The 14,383-nt window shown below is 43.3% G+C and overlaps 1 protein-coding gene across 1 annotated transcript in view; it reads left to right on the forward strand.

Annotated features, from left to right (window-relative positions):
* The first annotated feature begins 734 nt into the window (after positions 1-734).
* Positions 735-14,383, forward strand: part of LOC109409388 (nose resistant to fluoxetine protein 6) — a 77,606-nt gene continuing 63,957 nt past the window's right edge. The window contains exon 1 of the mRNA XM_019682862.3: positions 735-1,053. Coding sequence (XP_019538407.2) covers positions 960-1,053 — 94 coding nt within the window. The 5' untranslated portion in view covers positions 735-959. The remainder of the gene's footprint in view (positions 1,054-14,383) is intronic.

Raw genomic sequence — 14,383 nt, forward strand, 5'->3', positions numbered from 1 at the left:
TTTGCAATTCGAGCTGTGGCTTCGTCATATCTTCAAATTGAGGGAAGTTTCATATATTACGCCCATCGTTTTTCTGGACTTCTAGACCCACCTTTTTCTTCTGTTCTACTTTCCTGTACCTAATGCATGTACTGTCACATTTTTTTAGATATCCGCACCCCCGCCTACCCCAAATGTTCAACGTAATTAGTGAACGTTCCCTTTGAACGGAAACTTTGAACGATAACACTGTCAGCTGCAAATCTTGATTTTAATCAGTTTGATCGGTCTTTCTTTCGTATCACGGAGTTAGAAATCATGTGATAGCATCGCAAATACAGATACTCCACTCTTTCCCCTGCCGTACAAAACAACCACCGTATTAGCTGATGTGTGCAAACGGTGCAAACCATACCGGTGACTATCAATTTTCTGTGTCGACCACATCGTCACCACTACCATGCTTTCTAGGCAGAAGCAACTCGCGGTATTCACGTCGCGTCGACAGGTTACAACTTACATCCATGCACAGCAAGGCGCCCATCTCTCCTCCTTTGATCGTTGCTCTCTTTCCAATTCCGCGGGGTGCGATCCCGACCCGATCGGGAGGAGTCCGCGTGCGCTGTGACAGAAAACACCCGGACTGAACTGCACACTGACTGACTGGTTTGGTGAGGGGTGGCGGTAGGCGTTAGTAGGTAGGTGGTGAAAAGTATCATCGGGAGGAACTTATGATGCGCATCTTCTAATTCCGCGGGACTTGCGACGACAGTTGCTCGCGGGACCTCGTCGCGTTTGGGAGGATCTTCGTTTGGATCGGGTGGTGCGTGAAAATAGTACAACGGAAAATCGTGCCAAGTTCAAGTTGAAGTGTTGACAGTGTCGATCGTCGTGCGTTGGATAGTGGTGGGATAGGAATAGACGGAGTTTTTTAGCTGGGACAAGTGATTGATGCGAAAATTTGGAAATCGGAAGCAAACATGGGAAGAACTATGGATGTGAAAATAGTGCTAATTGTGCTGATTGGAGCGGCTCAAGTGAGCTGGGTTGCAGCCGGTGATTCGTTTATAGAATGTGAGTTCAACGATCTGGGAAAGGGAACAAGTTGTACAAGGCATTTATTCGAATCTCTGAATAATTTCATTCCATAGAGAAATGATATACTTTACCCGATATTTCGTATAAAGACGATTTCTTTGAGGGCATTTGTCATTTGGAACGTTAAGCATAATGAAAAATGTGTGCCTGTTTTGGAATTCTATCTTTTATGTTATGAAACTATGTGAAATGTACGTTACGATCTAATATTTAAAGTACAGAAAAAAAATATATAGTTTTTTTTTAAACAAATTCTATAATTTTTGAACGCAAATTCGAAAACTACACTTGTTTTGAGATTAATCAAGGATGCAATTACTTTACATGTAAAGACATGTTGACACAGTAGACATCTCATAGTTCAAACTCTACAGATCCTCCGTGTGCATTTTTGAAAAGCAGCAAGCGATTCTTGAAGCTATCATCCTCATCCATTATCGTGATGTGAGAAAACGATGCCCAGAGCTCGAGCAGCTTGCCAAATCCTGGAATTCCAAGCAGATTTATCCATGCACGCAAACTTAATCTTCCTCCGGGGACACTGCCTCATAACATAGTTAACAAAATCTGAGCCAATCACACATTTTTGGATATATAAACATTTTTTGCGACTGTCGTACTCATATTTCAACGCTAGAGGACTAGTTCATGATCTCAGACTGCTGTAAAAGAATGATGATTATGATCATTAAGAGCATCACAATTAACCTTGCGTCCGGATTCAAAACGCCATGTCTTAGTTCCTAAATCAGTTGTGTTTGACTCCCAGAAGCTACGTTCAAAATTTGAGCAAAATTGGTTGAGCCTAAGGGGGCGCTCAAAACGCTTGAAGTTTGTATGGGAAAACTTGGCCAAATGAATGCAGAAATTTTAAGTTTTCGAATTTTGCCGCTAGGTTAATAACTTGGTAGTCTAAACAGTTTTACCCATGATTTATCCCATTATCGGAACAAAGTTCCGAGTCAAACTATGACGGGTTGAAGGTGTTTATTCGACAAGTGAAAAACACATTGTACAGGTACATATATGCTTATCGATACATCAGCTTAATAAGATGCAGAAAAATGTTTTGTTAAACTCTTTCGTAAAGGAATCAATGCTTGTCGAATAAATTTCTTGTTAACCCTCTAATACCCAATCCCGCCTTTAGACGGGGTATAGTTTGAGCATTTTTGTAATTTTTGTTTCGTGGAAAATCATTTTTTTTATATTTTTTGCTGATATTTAGGACTGTTCTGTATATTTCAAAATGGTTTTTGGTGTATTTTAAAGCGTATTTACATTTTTTAAAAATCATTGAAATTGATGTTTTTGTCACCTTTTAAAAGTCATTGTATCCTTGTTTAATAGTTTAAGGGAATCGATTACACTCTAAAATTATTTTCCTTAAATTTACACGGAAAATAAAATTTTCTGTGAAAAAAAATTGAAATAATAATATTTCAACAATAATAATAAAATCTCAAAGTGTTTTCATCTCGAAAAATCCGTTCCCCAAATTGGCTTCCAGGAAAAATATAAAAGTGTGGGGATGTTCAAAAATAAAAATTAGAAAAATCAAAAACTGAAATTCATGAAATCGAGAATTAAAAAGAATCATCTTCCAAAACATGTTTGTTTCGATTTTAAATGACGAAAAATGATATTTAGATCAAAATCAAAAATTTGGGTATTAGAGGGTTAAACTTATTATATTATATTATTACATATCATTATTAATACCGATGAGGGAAATCGAACATTGACTACTTTCTCAATTGAAAAATCTTTTAAACAGTATTGTGTAGTGCACAATTTTAGTTCAGCTATCATTACCATTATCAAGCAATAATTCAGCAAGCTTGCTTGGTTGTGACTTGCAATTGTTAGTTGGGTATTTTTATTTAGCCTTTACCGGATGTGCTTTAAAGATTCCTCCACAATTTTTCTCTGGTGTTCTATAAGCAAATTAACCAAAGTTTATGCACAAAATATGTCTAAGTAATATGAATCGAAGCAATGATCATTGATCAAGTGACGGGTACTGAATTCTAGCTGAACTTGGAAAAGAGCTTTTCCGAAAACGTCCATTTTTGCGAGCGAAAATTTTAAATCGATGAAATTTAGACGTTCACTTTCACAGAACCACGCTGGAATAAATATCTCGTCTCGATAAAAGGCCCTGCCTAAACCGTTCCGGTCGTTGTTATATTTTTGCCTAGTCTGGAAAGCAATTTCCTCTAGGTGTCATCAATAGTCTACCCTAGTTTAATCTTGATATACACAACCATTCATTGAAAGAATCCGAGATCCAAAGAATTGATAAAACCGATTATTTCTTTTTTGTCATAATGAATGCTTGCAGCACATCGGAGATTTACCTATTACAAGCATTAAAGCGGGCGGGCAGAAACTATACTTGAGCGGTCGCCTTTCTATCTTTTCATACGATTCAAAGGAAAATGTTTTTTCAAACAAAAGTCACTAGAAATCTCCCCGAAGATTGCAGAACGAATCGAAGTCTATGGGAACAGTTATTAAGCCATACGTTCAATCAATAAAATGACGAAAGATTTTCTTGTTGATGGTATGTATATAGATTTATTCCTTACTAATTAAACAGCGTTGCCTGGCTACTCGGTTTTAAGTCAATAACTTTTTTCACAAGCGTACTTAGGATCCCTTTGGATAAAATAGGGCAAAACCCCATTTTCTCCTGGAGATTTGAAGTAAGCAGAGCTTTTTAGTGCCCTCTAAATCGATTCTATAGCTACAATCCTCAGGGCAGAAGCTAGAGATTCGTATGTATAGCTGGTTTATCCGAAGATATTTTGAACTTGAACAGATCAGAGTTCCATTCAGGAATACCTCTTGCGGTCCCCACAGACCGCAGAGGACAAGCTTCTTTCAAAGCAATAGTTATTGTATACCTCAATGGAGGGCGTTGTAGTAACAAAACCACAATGAAACTCTCTTGTAGTAGCAATGGAAGCGAGTTATCCATAAAATGTTGTCACTACCAATTAGTACAGGTTCCCTAGTTTGTTGATCAGGCACGCCTAAATACGCAAAGTTTGCGAATGAACACTCAAAAGTGCAAAGAAGGTCAAATGGAGATTCCTTATCTGACACATGCCAATCAGTCAACTCATGACAAATTCTGCTCATGCAGGGTTGGGCTAGGTGCAATTCTATGTTAAGTTATCCATGAACTGTACTTCCTAAGTATTCCATCAAACAGAAGCATCTCAAAATAATATTTGAGCTACTTCAGATGATATAATCATCGTAGCAAAACTGCCAAATATCAGCGAAAAGTTTCTGAAAATAATAACTTACTTGAAGGCGATGCTGGGTCATTAGGCCGAAGGCCATTAGGCCGAATGGTCATTAGGCCGAATGGTCATCAGGACGAATTGAAAGTTTGCCGTTGTTTTTACCTTTTCCAATAAGTTTTGCCAAAAACTAGTTTAACAATGCAACTAGAAAGAATAGCCTATATTTTAAAGAAGGAAAAATTTATGAATTGAATATCAGCAGTTTCAGCGCCAAAAACTATTTTAGCAATGATACTAGAAAGAACAGCCTATAATTAAAAGAAGGAAAAATTCATGGGTAAAATATCGGTAGATTCAGCATCAATAGAGTATCTTCGTGCCTGTCACACGATACACACATGCAAAATGGTCATTTGCAGAGGAAGCTCTCAGTTAATAACTGTGGAAGTGTTCATAGAACAATAAGCTGAGAAGCAGGCTTTGTCTCAGTGGGGACGTAACGGCAAGAAGAAGATCCAATGACCATTCGGCCTGATGACCATTCGGCCTAATGACCATTCGGCCTAATGACCATTCGGCCTAATGACCATTCGGCCGAATGGCCTTCGGTCTAATGACCTTCGGCCGAATGGCCTGACACCCTTGAAGGCATCCATAAGGAAATGTTGAAACATACTGTTAACGTTATTCTAAAATATAGCATGCTCTAGGCACGACACTTCATTTATAATGAAAGAAGCAAAACTGAGTTCTCAAGGTAACCTATACAAAAGTTACCCTACGAAAATGAACTTTTTGAAGAAGAGCCACTTGGGCTACATACGCTTTTTACGCTGAACGCCAATGGCGAAAACACATCAAGTGAAACCATATAGCTAGTAATGTAAGCTAATTTACAACATTTCAATAATCCCGCACTTATTTAGCCTCAAATTTTAGACTTAAGAAGAGCAACTAATTATCTCGGAGAAAGGCAACCCGAGCAAAGTCTGATAGAAAATTGAAAACTAATTTTGATGTTGTGATATTGCAAATTTTGATAACTCAGGTTGTTGTCATTTTGGTCGTTTTAACAATTAAAACATCAAAAATGAGAGCAGAAAAATGTGCCTGCGACAGCAAATTGAAAACAATTCCTGCCATCGATGATAGAAAATTGATAACTGTTTTAGTTATCAGTGCAAGAAAAATGAAAAACCGTTAAATGTAGAGTTTTTTGGTTGGTATCAAATCATAAATGCAATAATATAAAATCGATCAAATCATGTCAATGGTTGCTCCTCCGTGATTGATCTGAGCTGGTACCAATTGCACTGAGATCCAAATGAATAAGGGCTGGGCACTCCACTTGGGCTGCAAAACGGTGAGTCGATAAGGAGAGCGTCCAATATAGCTCTGGTCCTCACAAGTTCCTACCTCATGCTTCCACGGGTCAAACGATGACAAAGACCACCAGCTAAGAGTTGTGTGCTTAGCTGGTAGTGCAGCCTGGGCACTGTTGTCCTTCTGACTTCAGCTAGATTGAGGAGGTACGATCCGAGCGTCTGTTCACCAAGGAGGTGCGGCTCAAACAGCGTCTGTTCTGGCATCCAGCGGCTGAGTAAGAAACGCTGCACCACGCCCAGCTAGATCCAAGGTGGTAGCCCCATCAGCGTGGTCGTCCCAGTGTTGGTTGGGACGTTAAACAGAACTGGCACGATGGCCCTCCGGCGAGACAGGAGTGTTGGCGTAGGCCCAATAAGCCACCCGTAAAAATCCCCATTGCGAATAACATAGGAGAAAATACGACTCGATACAATCGGCAAAGACCCACGCGACGAAATAAGGACTACGATTGGAAACTTGGAACATGGAATTGCAAATCACTAGGTTTCGCAGGATGTGACAGGATAATCTACGACGAACTACATCCCCGCAACTTCGACATCGTGGCGTTGCAGGAACTTTGTTGGACTGGACAGAAAGTGTGGAAAAGCGGGCATCGAGCGGCTACCTTCTACCAAAGCTGTGGCACCACCAATGAACTGGGAACAGGATTTATAGTGTTGGGCAAGATGCGACAACGTGTGATCGGGTGGCAGCCGATCAACGCAAGGATGTGCATGTTGAGAGTTAAGGGCCGTTTCTTCAACTACAGCATCATCAACGTCCACTGCCCACACGAAGGGAGACCCGATGACGAGAAAGAAGCATTCTACGCGCAGTTAGAGCAAACATACGATGGTTGCTCGCCGCGTGACGTGAAAATCGTTGTCGGCGACATGAACGCGCAGGTAGGAAGGGAGGAAATGTACAGACCGGTAATCGGGCGAAACAGTCTGCACGCCGTATCGAATGATAACGGCCAGCGATGCGTAAACTTTGCAGCCTCCCGTGGTATGGTAGTCCGAAGCACCTTCTTCCCCCGCAAAGATATCCACAAAGCCACCTGGAGATCACCCGACCATCAAACAGAAAACCAAATCGACCACGTTCTAATCGACGGTAAATTCTTCTCAGATATAACCAACGTCCGCACATACCGCAGTGCGAATATAGATTCGGATCACTACTTAGTCGCTGTATGCATGCGCTCAAAACTTTCGACAGTTATCACCACGCGTCGAAGTCGAACGCCGCGGCTCAACATCGAGCAACTTCGTAACGTAGAAGTGGCTCAAGACTACGCGCAGCAGTTAGCAGTGGCCCTACCAACGGAAGAGCAGCTTGGCGCAGCTACACTTGAAGATGGCTGGAGGGACATCCGATCCGCCATAGGTAGTACCTCGGTTACAGCACTAGGCTTCGCGACTCCGAATCACAGAAACGACTGGTACGACGGCGAATGTGAACAGTTGAAAAACGAGAAGAATGCAGCATGGGCGAGAACGCTGCAACACCGTACGAGAGCGAATGAGGCACGTTACAAACAGGCGCGGAACAGGCAGAACTCAGTCTTCCGGATGAAGAAGCGCCAGCAGGAAGAACGAGATCGCGAAGCGATGGAAGAGCTGTACCGCGCTAAGGACACACGAAAGTTCTACGAGAAGCTGAACCGCTCGCGCAGAGGCTTTGTGCCACAAGCCGACATGTGCCGAGATAATCACGGGAATATTCTCACGAGCGAGCGTGAGGTGGTCGAGAGGTGGCGGCAGCATTACGATGAGCACCTCAATGGCGACGTTGCAAGTACCGAAGGTGGCGTGGTAACAGATCTTGGAGTATGTGCACAGGACGAAAGACTTCCGGCCCCTGACCTTCAAGAGATTGAGGAGGAGGTTGGCCGGTTGAAAAACAACAAAGCCGCTGGAGCAGATCAACTACCAAGCGAGCTTCTAAAATACGGTGGAGAAGCACTGGTGAGAGCACTACACTGGGTCATTACCAAGATTTGGGAGGAGGAAGTATTACCGGAGGAATGGATGGAAGGTATCGTGTGTCCCATCTACAAAAAGGGCGACAAGTTGGATTGCGGGAACTATCGCGCGATCACACTACTGAGCGCTGCCTACAAGATACTCTCTCAAATTTTATGCCGCCGTCTATCACCAATTGCAAGAGAGTTCGTGGGGCAATATCAGGCTGGATTTATGGGTGAACGCGCTACAACGGACCAGATGTTCGCCATCCGCCAGGTGTTGCAGAAATGCCGCGAATACAATGTGCCCACACATCACTTGTTCATCGATTTCAAATCGGCGTATGATACAATCGATCGAGAACAGCTATGGCAGATTATGCACGAATACGGATTCCCGGATAAACTGACACGAAATTGTAGTTCGAAAAGTGAAAATTCAAATTGTAGCAAAACCTGTGATTATGAAGAAAAATTGTGGAACCCGTTCAATGATGTCTGGTAGTGGAACCGAGCGAAAGAAGTTGTGGATTCCCCGGTATCGTTTTTCTGAAGACCTGGCCTGGCGAAAATGGAGAAAAGCATCGGTGGAGGTTATGCATAAAAGCAGCAGCGTCGACCGCTTCGACCCGTAGCCGAATTGGATTACCAACATTGAGAAGGCAGTAATCAGACGATTCCATGGATACATTTCCCGGGTGAGCGAATTCCAGTTGAAAGCTTAACTATTTTGGGTTTGGGTTGTGCTGCTTTTGTTTTATATTTGTAGTTCGGTGCGCGGAAATAGTTTAGGTGGAGCTACTTCGGATAGGAGTGCATTCTGGCGTGTTGTTTTTCTTCGTATAGCTCTTTGCGTGCGGACGGTATGGACTTATTCATTGATGAACGGAGATCACTCGGTCCTGGAGTTTTGGCACTGGAGTGGGGCCGTTTCCAATCGGAATCTTCCAATTCTGATAGGGGCCGTTCTAGTGTCGGAACTCTCGGGCCGGGTGAATTCTGTTCATCAAGGAATGTTGATGTGTTGTTGATGCTGTTGGCCATAGGGGAGCGCCCTTGGATGAACCAAGCGTCAAATCTGCTTTTTCTCCCCATAGCTTGTATGAAAAGAAAAAGTGGATTTGACGTTTTGTTCATCCTGGCCCTAGGTCAACCACTTCCCCTGGCCTATTTCGATCGGTATGCAACAAGAAAGGGTAGGGTGATGCATGGTTCATTGAAGAGTGGTGAATGTGTAATGAGTGGTACCGCTAATGTTTTGATTTACGAGTAATCGTCAGCGTCATAGACTCGCAGTTATGGTTCTAAGTAGTTTGTCGGTTAATACAGGGTATTTAATCCAGTCGGGGAAGGGATCGTTATATTTTCTTCTCGTTTCAGAGAGCGAGCAATGGCGCTTAAACCTAGGCTTCCGAGCCAGGACATGAGGGGTTAATACCATAAATACCTTTGTCCCATCCCAGGAAGAAGAGGAGCCCCAACGGAGTGACATTAACTTTCTTAGCAACGTCACTCCCAACGTTTTTGCTTTACATGTATTACACATACGATACGGAGCGGCTGACGAGATGTCGCCGTTCCATAGTTCTGTTCAATTGTATTCAATAACGCTGCACAGTAGGCCTGGCCGCTTCAATACTTGTAATACATCTCCGATGCCTTGCAAGTATTGATAATGACAAGAAAAATGGTAGAAGTAGTCGATTCTATCATTTTCCAGGATTCTTTCAATGAATGGCTGTGTATGTGTAGACTAGACTAGACTAGACTAGAATACGGATTCCCGGATAAACTGACACGGTTGATCAAGGCAACGATGGATCGAGTGATGTGCGTAGTTCGAGTATCAGGGACACTCTCGAGTCCCTTCGAATCTCGCAGAGGGTTACGGCAAGGTGATGGTCCTTCGTGCTTGCTTTCAACATTGCTTTGGAGGGTGTAATAAGAAGAGCGGGGATAAACACGAGTGGGACGATTTTCACGAAGTCCGTTCAGCTGCTTGGTTTCGCCGATGATATTGATATTATTGCTCGTAAATTTGAGACGATGGCGGAAACGTACATCCGACTAAAGAGTGAAGCCAAGCGAATCGGATTAGTCATTAATGTGTCGAAGACAAAGTACATGATGGCAGAGGGCTCCAGGGGGGAATCACCGCGCCCGCCACCCCGAACTCATATCGACGGTGATGAAATCGAGGCGGTTGAAGAATTCGTGTACTTGGGCTCACTGGTGACCGACGACAACGACACCAGCAGAGAAATTCAGAGGCGCATTGTGGCAGGAAATCGTGCCTACTTTGGACTCCGCAGAACTCTACGATCGAATAAAGTTCGCCGTAACACGAAGTTAACCATCTACAAAACGTTGATTAGACCGGTCGTCCTCTATGGGCACGAAACATGGACCCTACGTGCAGAGGACCAACGCGCCCTTGGAGTTTTCGAACGGAAGGTGTTGCGTACCATCTACGGCGGAGTGCAAATGGAAGACGGGACTTGGAGAAGGCGAATGAACCACGAGCTGCATCAGCTGCTGGGAGAACCAACCATCGTCCATACCGCGAAAATCGGGAGGCTACGGTGGGCGGGTCACGTCATCAGGATGTCGGATAGCAACCCGACTAAAATGGTTCTCGAGAGTCATCCGACCGGTACAAGACGACGTGGAGCGCAGCGAGCTAGGTGGGTCGACCAAGTGGAGGACGATCTGCGGACCCTACGCAGAGTGCGGAACTGGAGACAAACAGCCATGGACCGAGTGGAATGGAGGCGGCTACTATGTACAGCAGAGGCCACCCCGGCCTTAGCCTGACCGGTAAGTAAGGGCACTCCACTTATTCTCAAAGTGCAATTTAAGCAGCTCATACATTTAAGATCAATAACAGCGCCGGCCGCGTCCTTATACACTGGAACCTCTTTTTATGCACATGGCTGGGACTGCATAAATTAAAAATGTGCATAAATTAAAAAAGGCATAAAAAGAGGGAAATTAATGCATAAATTAAGTTTGGGCTTTAATTAGAACATCTAGTTTGTGAGAACAGATCTTGCTCCTGGGCAGATGAGGTGGGGCTAAGGGCGTTTCCAGAATGTCCCCAGAGAGCCCAAAAAGGGGGTTCAAAGGGGCTTCATGGGCGTTTTAAGGGGTTCTTTTGGGGGGTTTTAGGAGCCTTACAAGGGTGTTCTGTCAAGATTTTTTGGTGTTTGCATGGGATTACAGAGAATTCTGGGGTATTTCAATAGTATTAAGTGGGTTTCAGGGGCGTTCCAAGGGGCTATAGGGGCAATTCAAGGGATCTCAGGAGGCTTTAAAGGGCGTTGCATGAGGTTTGAGGACGATTTAAGGTACTTCAGAGTCTGTTCTGCAACTTCCTGAAATAGCATAGCATAGCATAGCATAGCATAGCCGACCGTACACATCCTGGGGTGGCTGTCGATAGAGACGTTCAATGCGCCAGAAAAGTTGCCTGGGACTTGACAAACCTTTCATTTAACGAACTCTCGACACCTGGCCAGGTCCTTACGATCAGCGGGGATGGGGAGGAAATGTTGATTAGATATCTACTCAGAATATGTCCAAGAACTTGGCCCACTTCATAGATATCTGGAGTTGGAAGTTGGATGGGGTTTTATGGGATGCTTTCCTTGGCGAAAAAGCGTATGACAAATAGGTATAAATTTAGTTTAATTTACCTGGTTACCGCTGAAAGAGTAAACATTAGTAGCAGATAAGATAATTCAACTTTTATAAAATAATAAGATAATTGAATTCAACTGAAAACTTTGAATACAGGTGATTATTGTGAGAACTCGGTCCGCAGCTTCTGATTGAGTGCTCCACAACAAATCGTTCGATCGCCAGCCACGTATGTTGCCCCCGGTGTCCAGCCAAAGAAAGAGCACCATGTGACCAGAACTGCATTTAGTACTGATAGTACGACCACTCAATACTACGGCGCAAAACTGAGATCGATCGCTATCCGACAATCGAGACAAAAAGCACTTATCACGGCCCGATACATACACACGCGAAACAACGACGACTGGCGCAATGCAACCGGGCAACCTCTTCTACCCGTTTGCGATCAGCATACTCGTGAAGACAATTAGACGAAACACTTGACATTACCACGGCTAACATCCTCCAAAACATTCAGCTTCATTTCAAATATCTGTAATCCGGGTGGCGTAGGGCCAGCCGAATCATCAGCCGAATAGCGAAAACTTTCACACGAAAAAATGCAGTCAAACGCGAAAACACTTCCACTCGCGGTCACTGTCTACTTCGATCAATCCTGTTCTGCAACTTCCTGAAATGCCTCAAAAATCCCCCTTGAACTCCCCGGGGACCCCATGTAACGCACCTGAGAGGCTTCGAAACCCCTGAGAACTTCTCCGTAACGCTACCGTAACGCCTCTGAATCCCCCAAAAATGGTCTGAAACGTCTTGAAATGCCTCCAAAATCCCTTTTAAATCCCCTCGAACCCCATGTAACGCACCTGAGAGGCCCCGAACCCCACGAAAACTCCTCGTAACGCTTAAGTAACGCCTCTGCATCCCGCCGAAAATGCTCTGAAACGTCTTGAGTGGAAGGCTCTGTGGGTAGTGGACGTATAGGTGGTTGTCTCCCTTCAGTGGGGATTTTTTTTTTCTGTGAAATGCTGGTGGTTTCATTTCATATTTGCATTCAATCGTTAATTTGAATGCCGTGCTTCGTGATTCGAGTGAAATCAGTTGTGAAGATCTCCGATTCTAGCCGGGAAAAATATTAATATTTTAAATATAATATTACACTGCAAATGGCGTTATTACGTAAAGTGTTGGCGAGTTGGTAGTATGCGTTCCTTTGCCACAGCTTGTGCAACAGTTTCAAAACAACCAACGATAAGTGATGTGATGTGCTGTGCATGTATGCCAATTGCTTTTAATTGGTTTTCTACCGTGAGTCTTGTCCTCATGAGGGTATTGGTACGTACATGGTGTCTGTTATGATCATTTTCAATGATCAATGTGAGCTAAGGTTTCCGCCGATGATCATCTAGTGCCGCTGCAAAGATTTTGCAGAGTCGATGGGATTACATTCCTGCTTGCCTCCTTACATGAGGTTTATTGAAGGCTTCTGCTTTACAGAAGAGCCTGAGTGTGTGTGGGAATTATTGATTCCTCGATGATGGGGGTTCTGGCAGAATAAATGTACGAGGAAGAATAATGATGTGCAATTTTGGTAACACTTTTGATGCGAAACCGAAGATGGTTCCTGTAGGATCGTTAATTCATAGTGCGAATCGACAACTGTAGGAATCATTCCGGTCATGCTTCGGGAGTGTTATCAAGAGTTTGAGATCGATGTCTTTCAGAGGTGCATTTTACTCTAGAGCACCCATATACCGCGAAGGCTTACGCTCACAATTGACTAATGTTCATTTGAAGTCGCAATCGTGTACACTTCATTGTGTATGTGATGTGCTCAACCGCACGCCTAAGAAATTATTCTTTTGAATGTACTTGTTCGACAAATTCATACTATCTAGTGTGGTATGGTAGAATACCATGAAAGTGGCGAAAACATTTGTATTATTGTACAGTATTCGTATGTGCTCACAATGATATTCTTTGTTTCGCTCATTTGTGATGGTTTCCTATCCGCATACAGTCCTTTTGTTCTTGCTGCAAGTCAGCTCTGGAAAGACAAACGAGTTATTCACTCGTTCTTTCTTCGTCGTGACTTCAACGAGTTAACATCGTAGTTCTTCAAGACGATCTCTGTGTCAGAAACAGCTGAAATTAGATTGGCTAAAATGGCAGCAATTGAAAGTAACAAGACAACTGCTGGTGAGATCGTGGATCCTGAGCCGCAAGCCGTAAGTACAGTGGATTCTTGTGAATTAGGAGCACACTCATCAGCATTGTCTTTCGCTACTACTGCTGGGTCTAGTGGTGATAAAGAGCCACGTTGTAAAGATGGTATCAACCATCCATTGGTCGCAGATACTCGCGGTTCTGAGGCTTTTGTTGCTGACATAAGTGATGGTGATGATAAGTGGCGTTTTCAACTTCGACTTGAAAATGGTCATTTCACTGATGCGTTGAAAGACGCCCTTTTCAGGGATTTGAATACCTGTTTGTACTCCTCTCCAAGCTCTACTTTCATACCAAGCTTTAGAGGTTCTGGGTTGAGATTCGGCATTGTTTGGTTTTCCCCAGACAATGAAGAAAGCTACAACTGGGTTGTTGATAAGCTAACAGCTATCAACGATAAGGCCGGGAAAAATAGGTTCATAATTGAACCTTATTCTGCGCACCAAAATAAGATTTGCATAAACCTTCCTTGGGATGCTCAAGAAGGATTACGTGGGGAAAATGTTCTGATTAGGTTAAAATTTCAGAACCCACGCATTCCAGTCGACCACTGGAGGGTAATCAAAATTCAGCCAACACATTCTGGAAATCAGTTGCTGATGTGTTGCATCGATGATGCATCTTTGAAGCTGTTGGAAAATCAAAAGTTTCGTTTGAACTACGGGTTCCAAAAAGTTCAGGTTGACGTTCTACCTCAGAAAAGAACAACAAAGAAAAATACGAAATAAATGATAACTTTTATTAATTATTTTCTGTTTTTCATTGTTTGATCTCTTCTTGAGGCCAGATCTTTCTTGTTTTGAACTTTAGGTTCTCTATTGCAGCGTGCCTGTCTTTTTCTTTCTGTTCG

Source organism: Aedes albopictus, chromosome 2 (genome assembly GCF_035046485.1).
Source record: "Aedes albopictus strain Foshan chromosome 2, AalbF5, whole genome shotgun sequence".
NCBI lineage: Eukaryota > Metazoa > Arthropoda > Insecta > Diptera > Culicidae > Aedes > Aedes albopictus.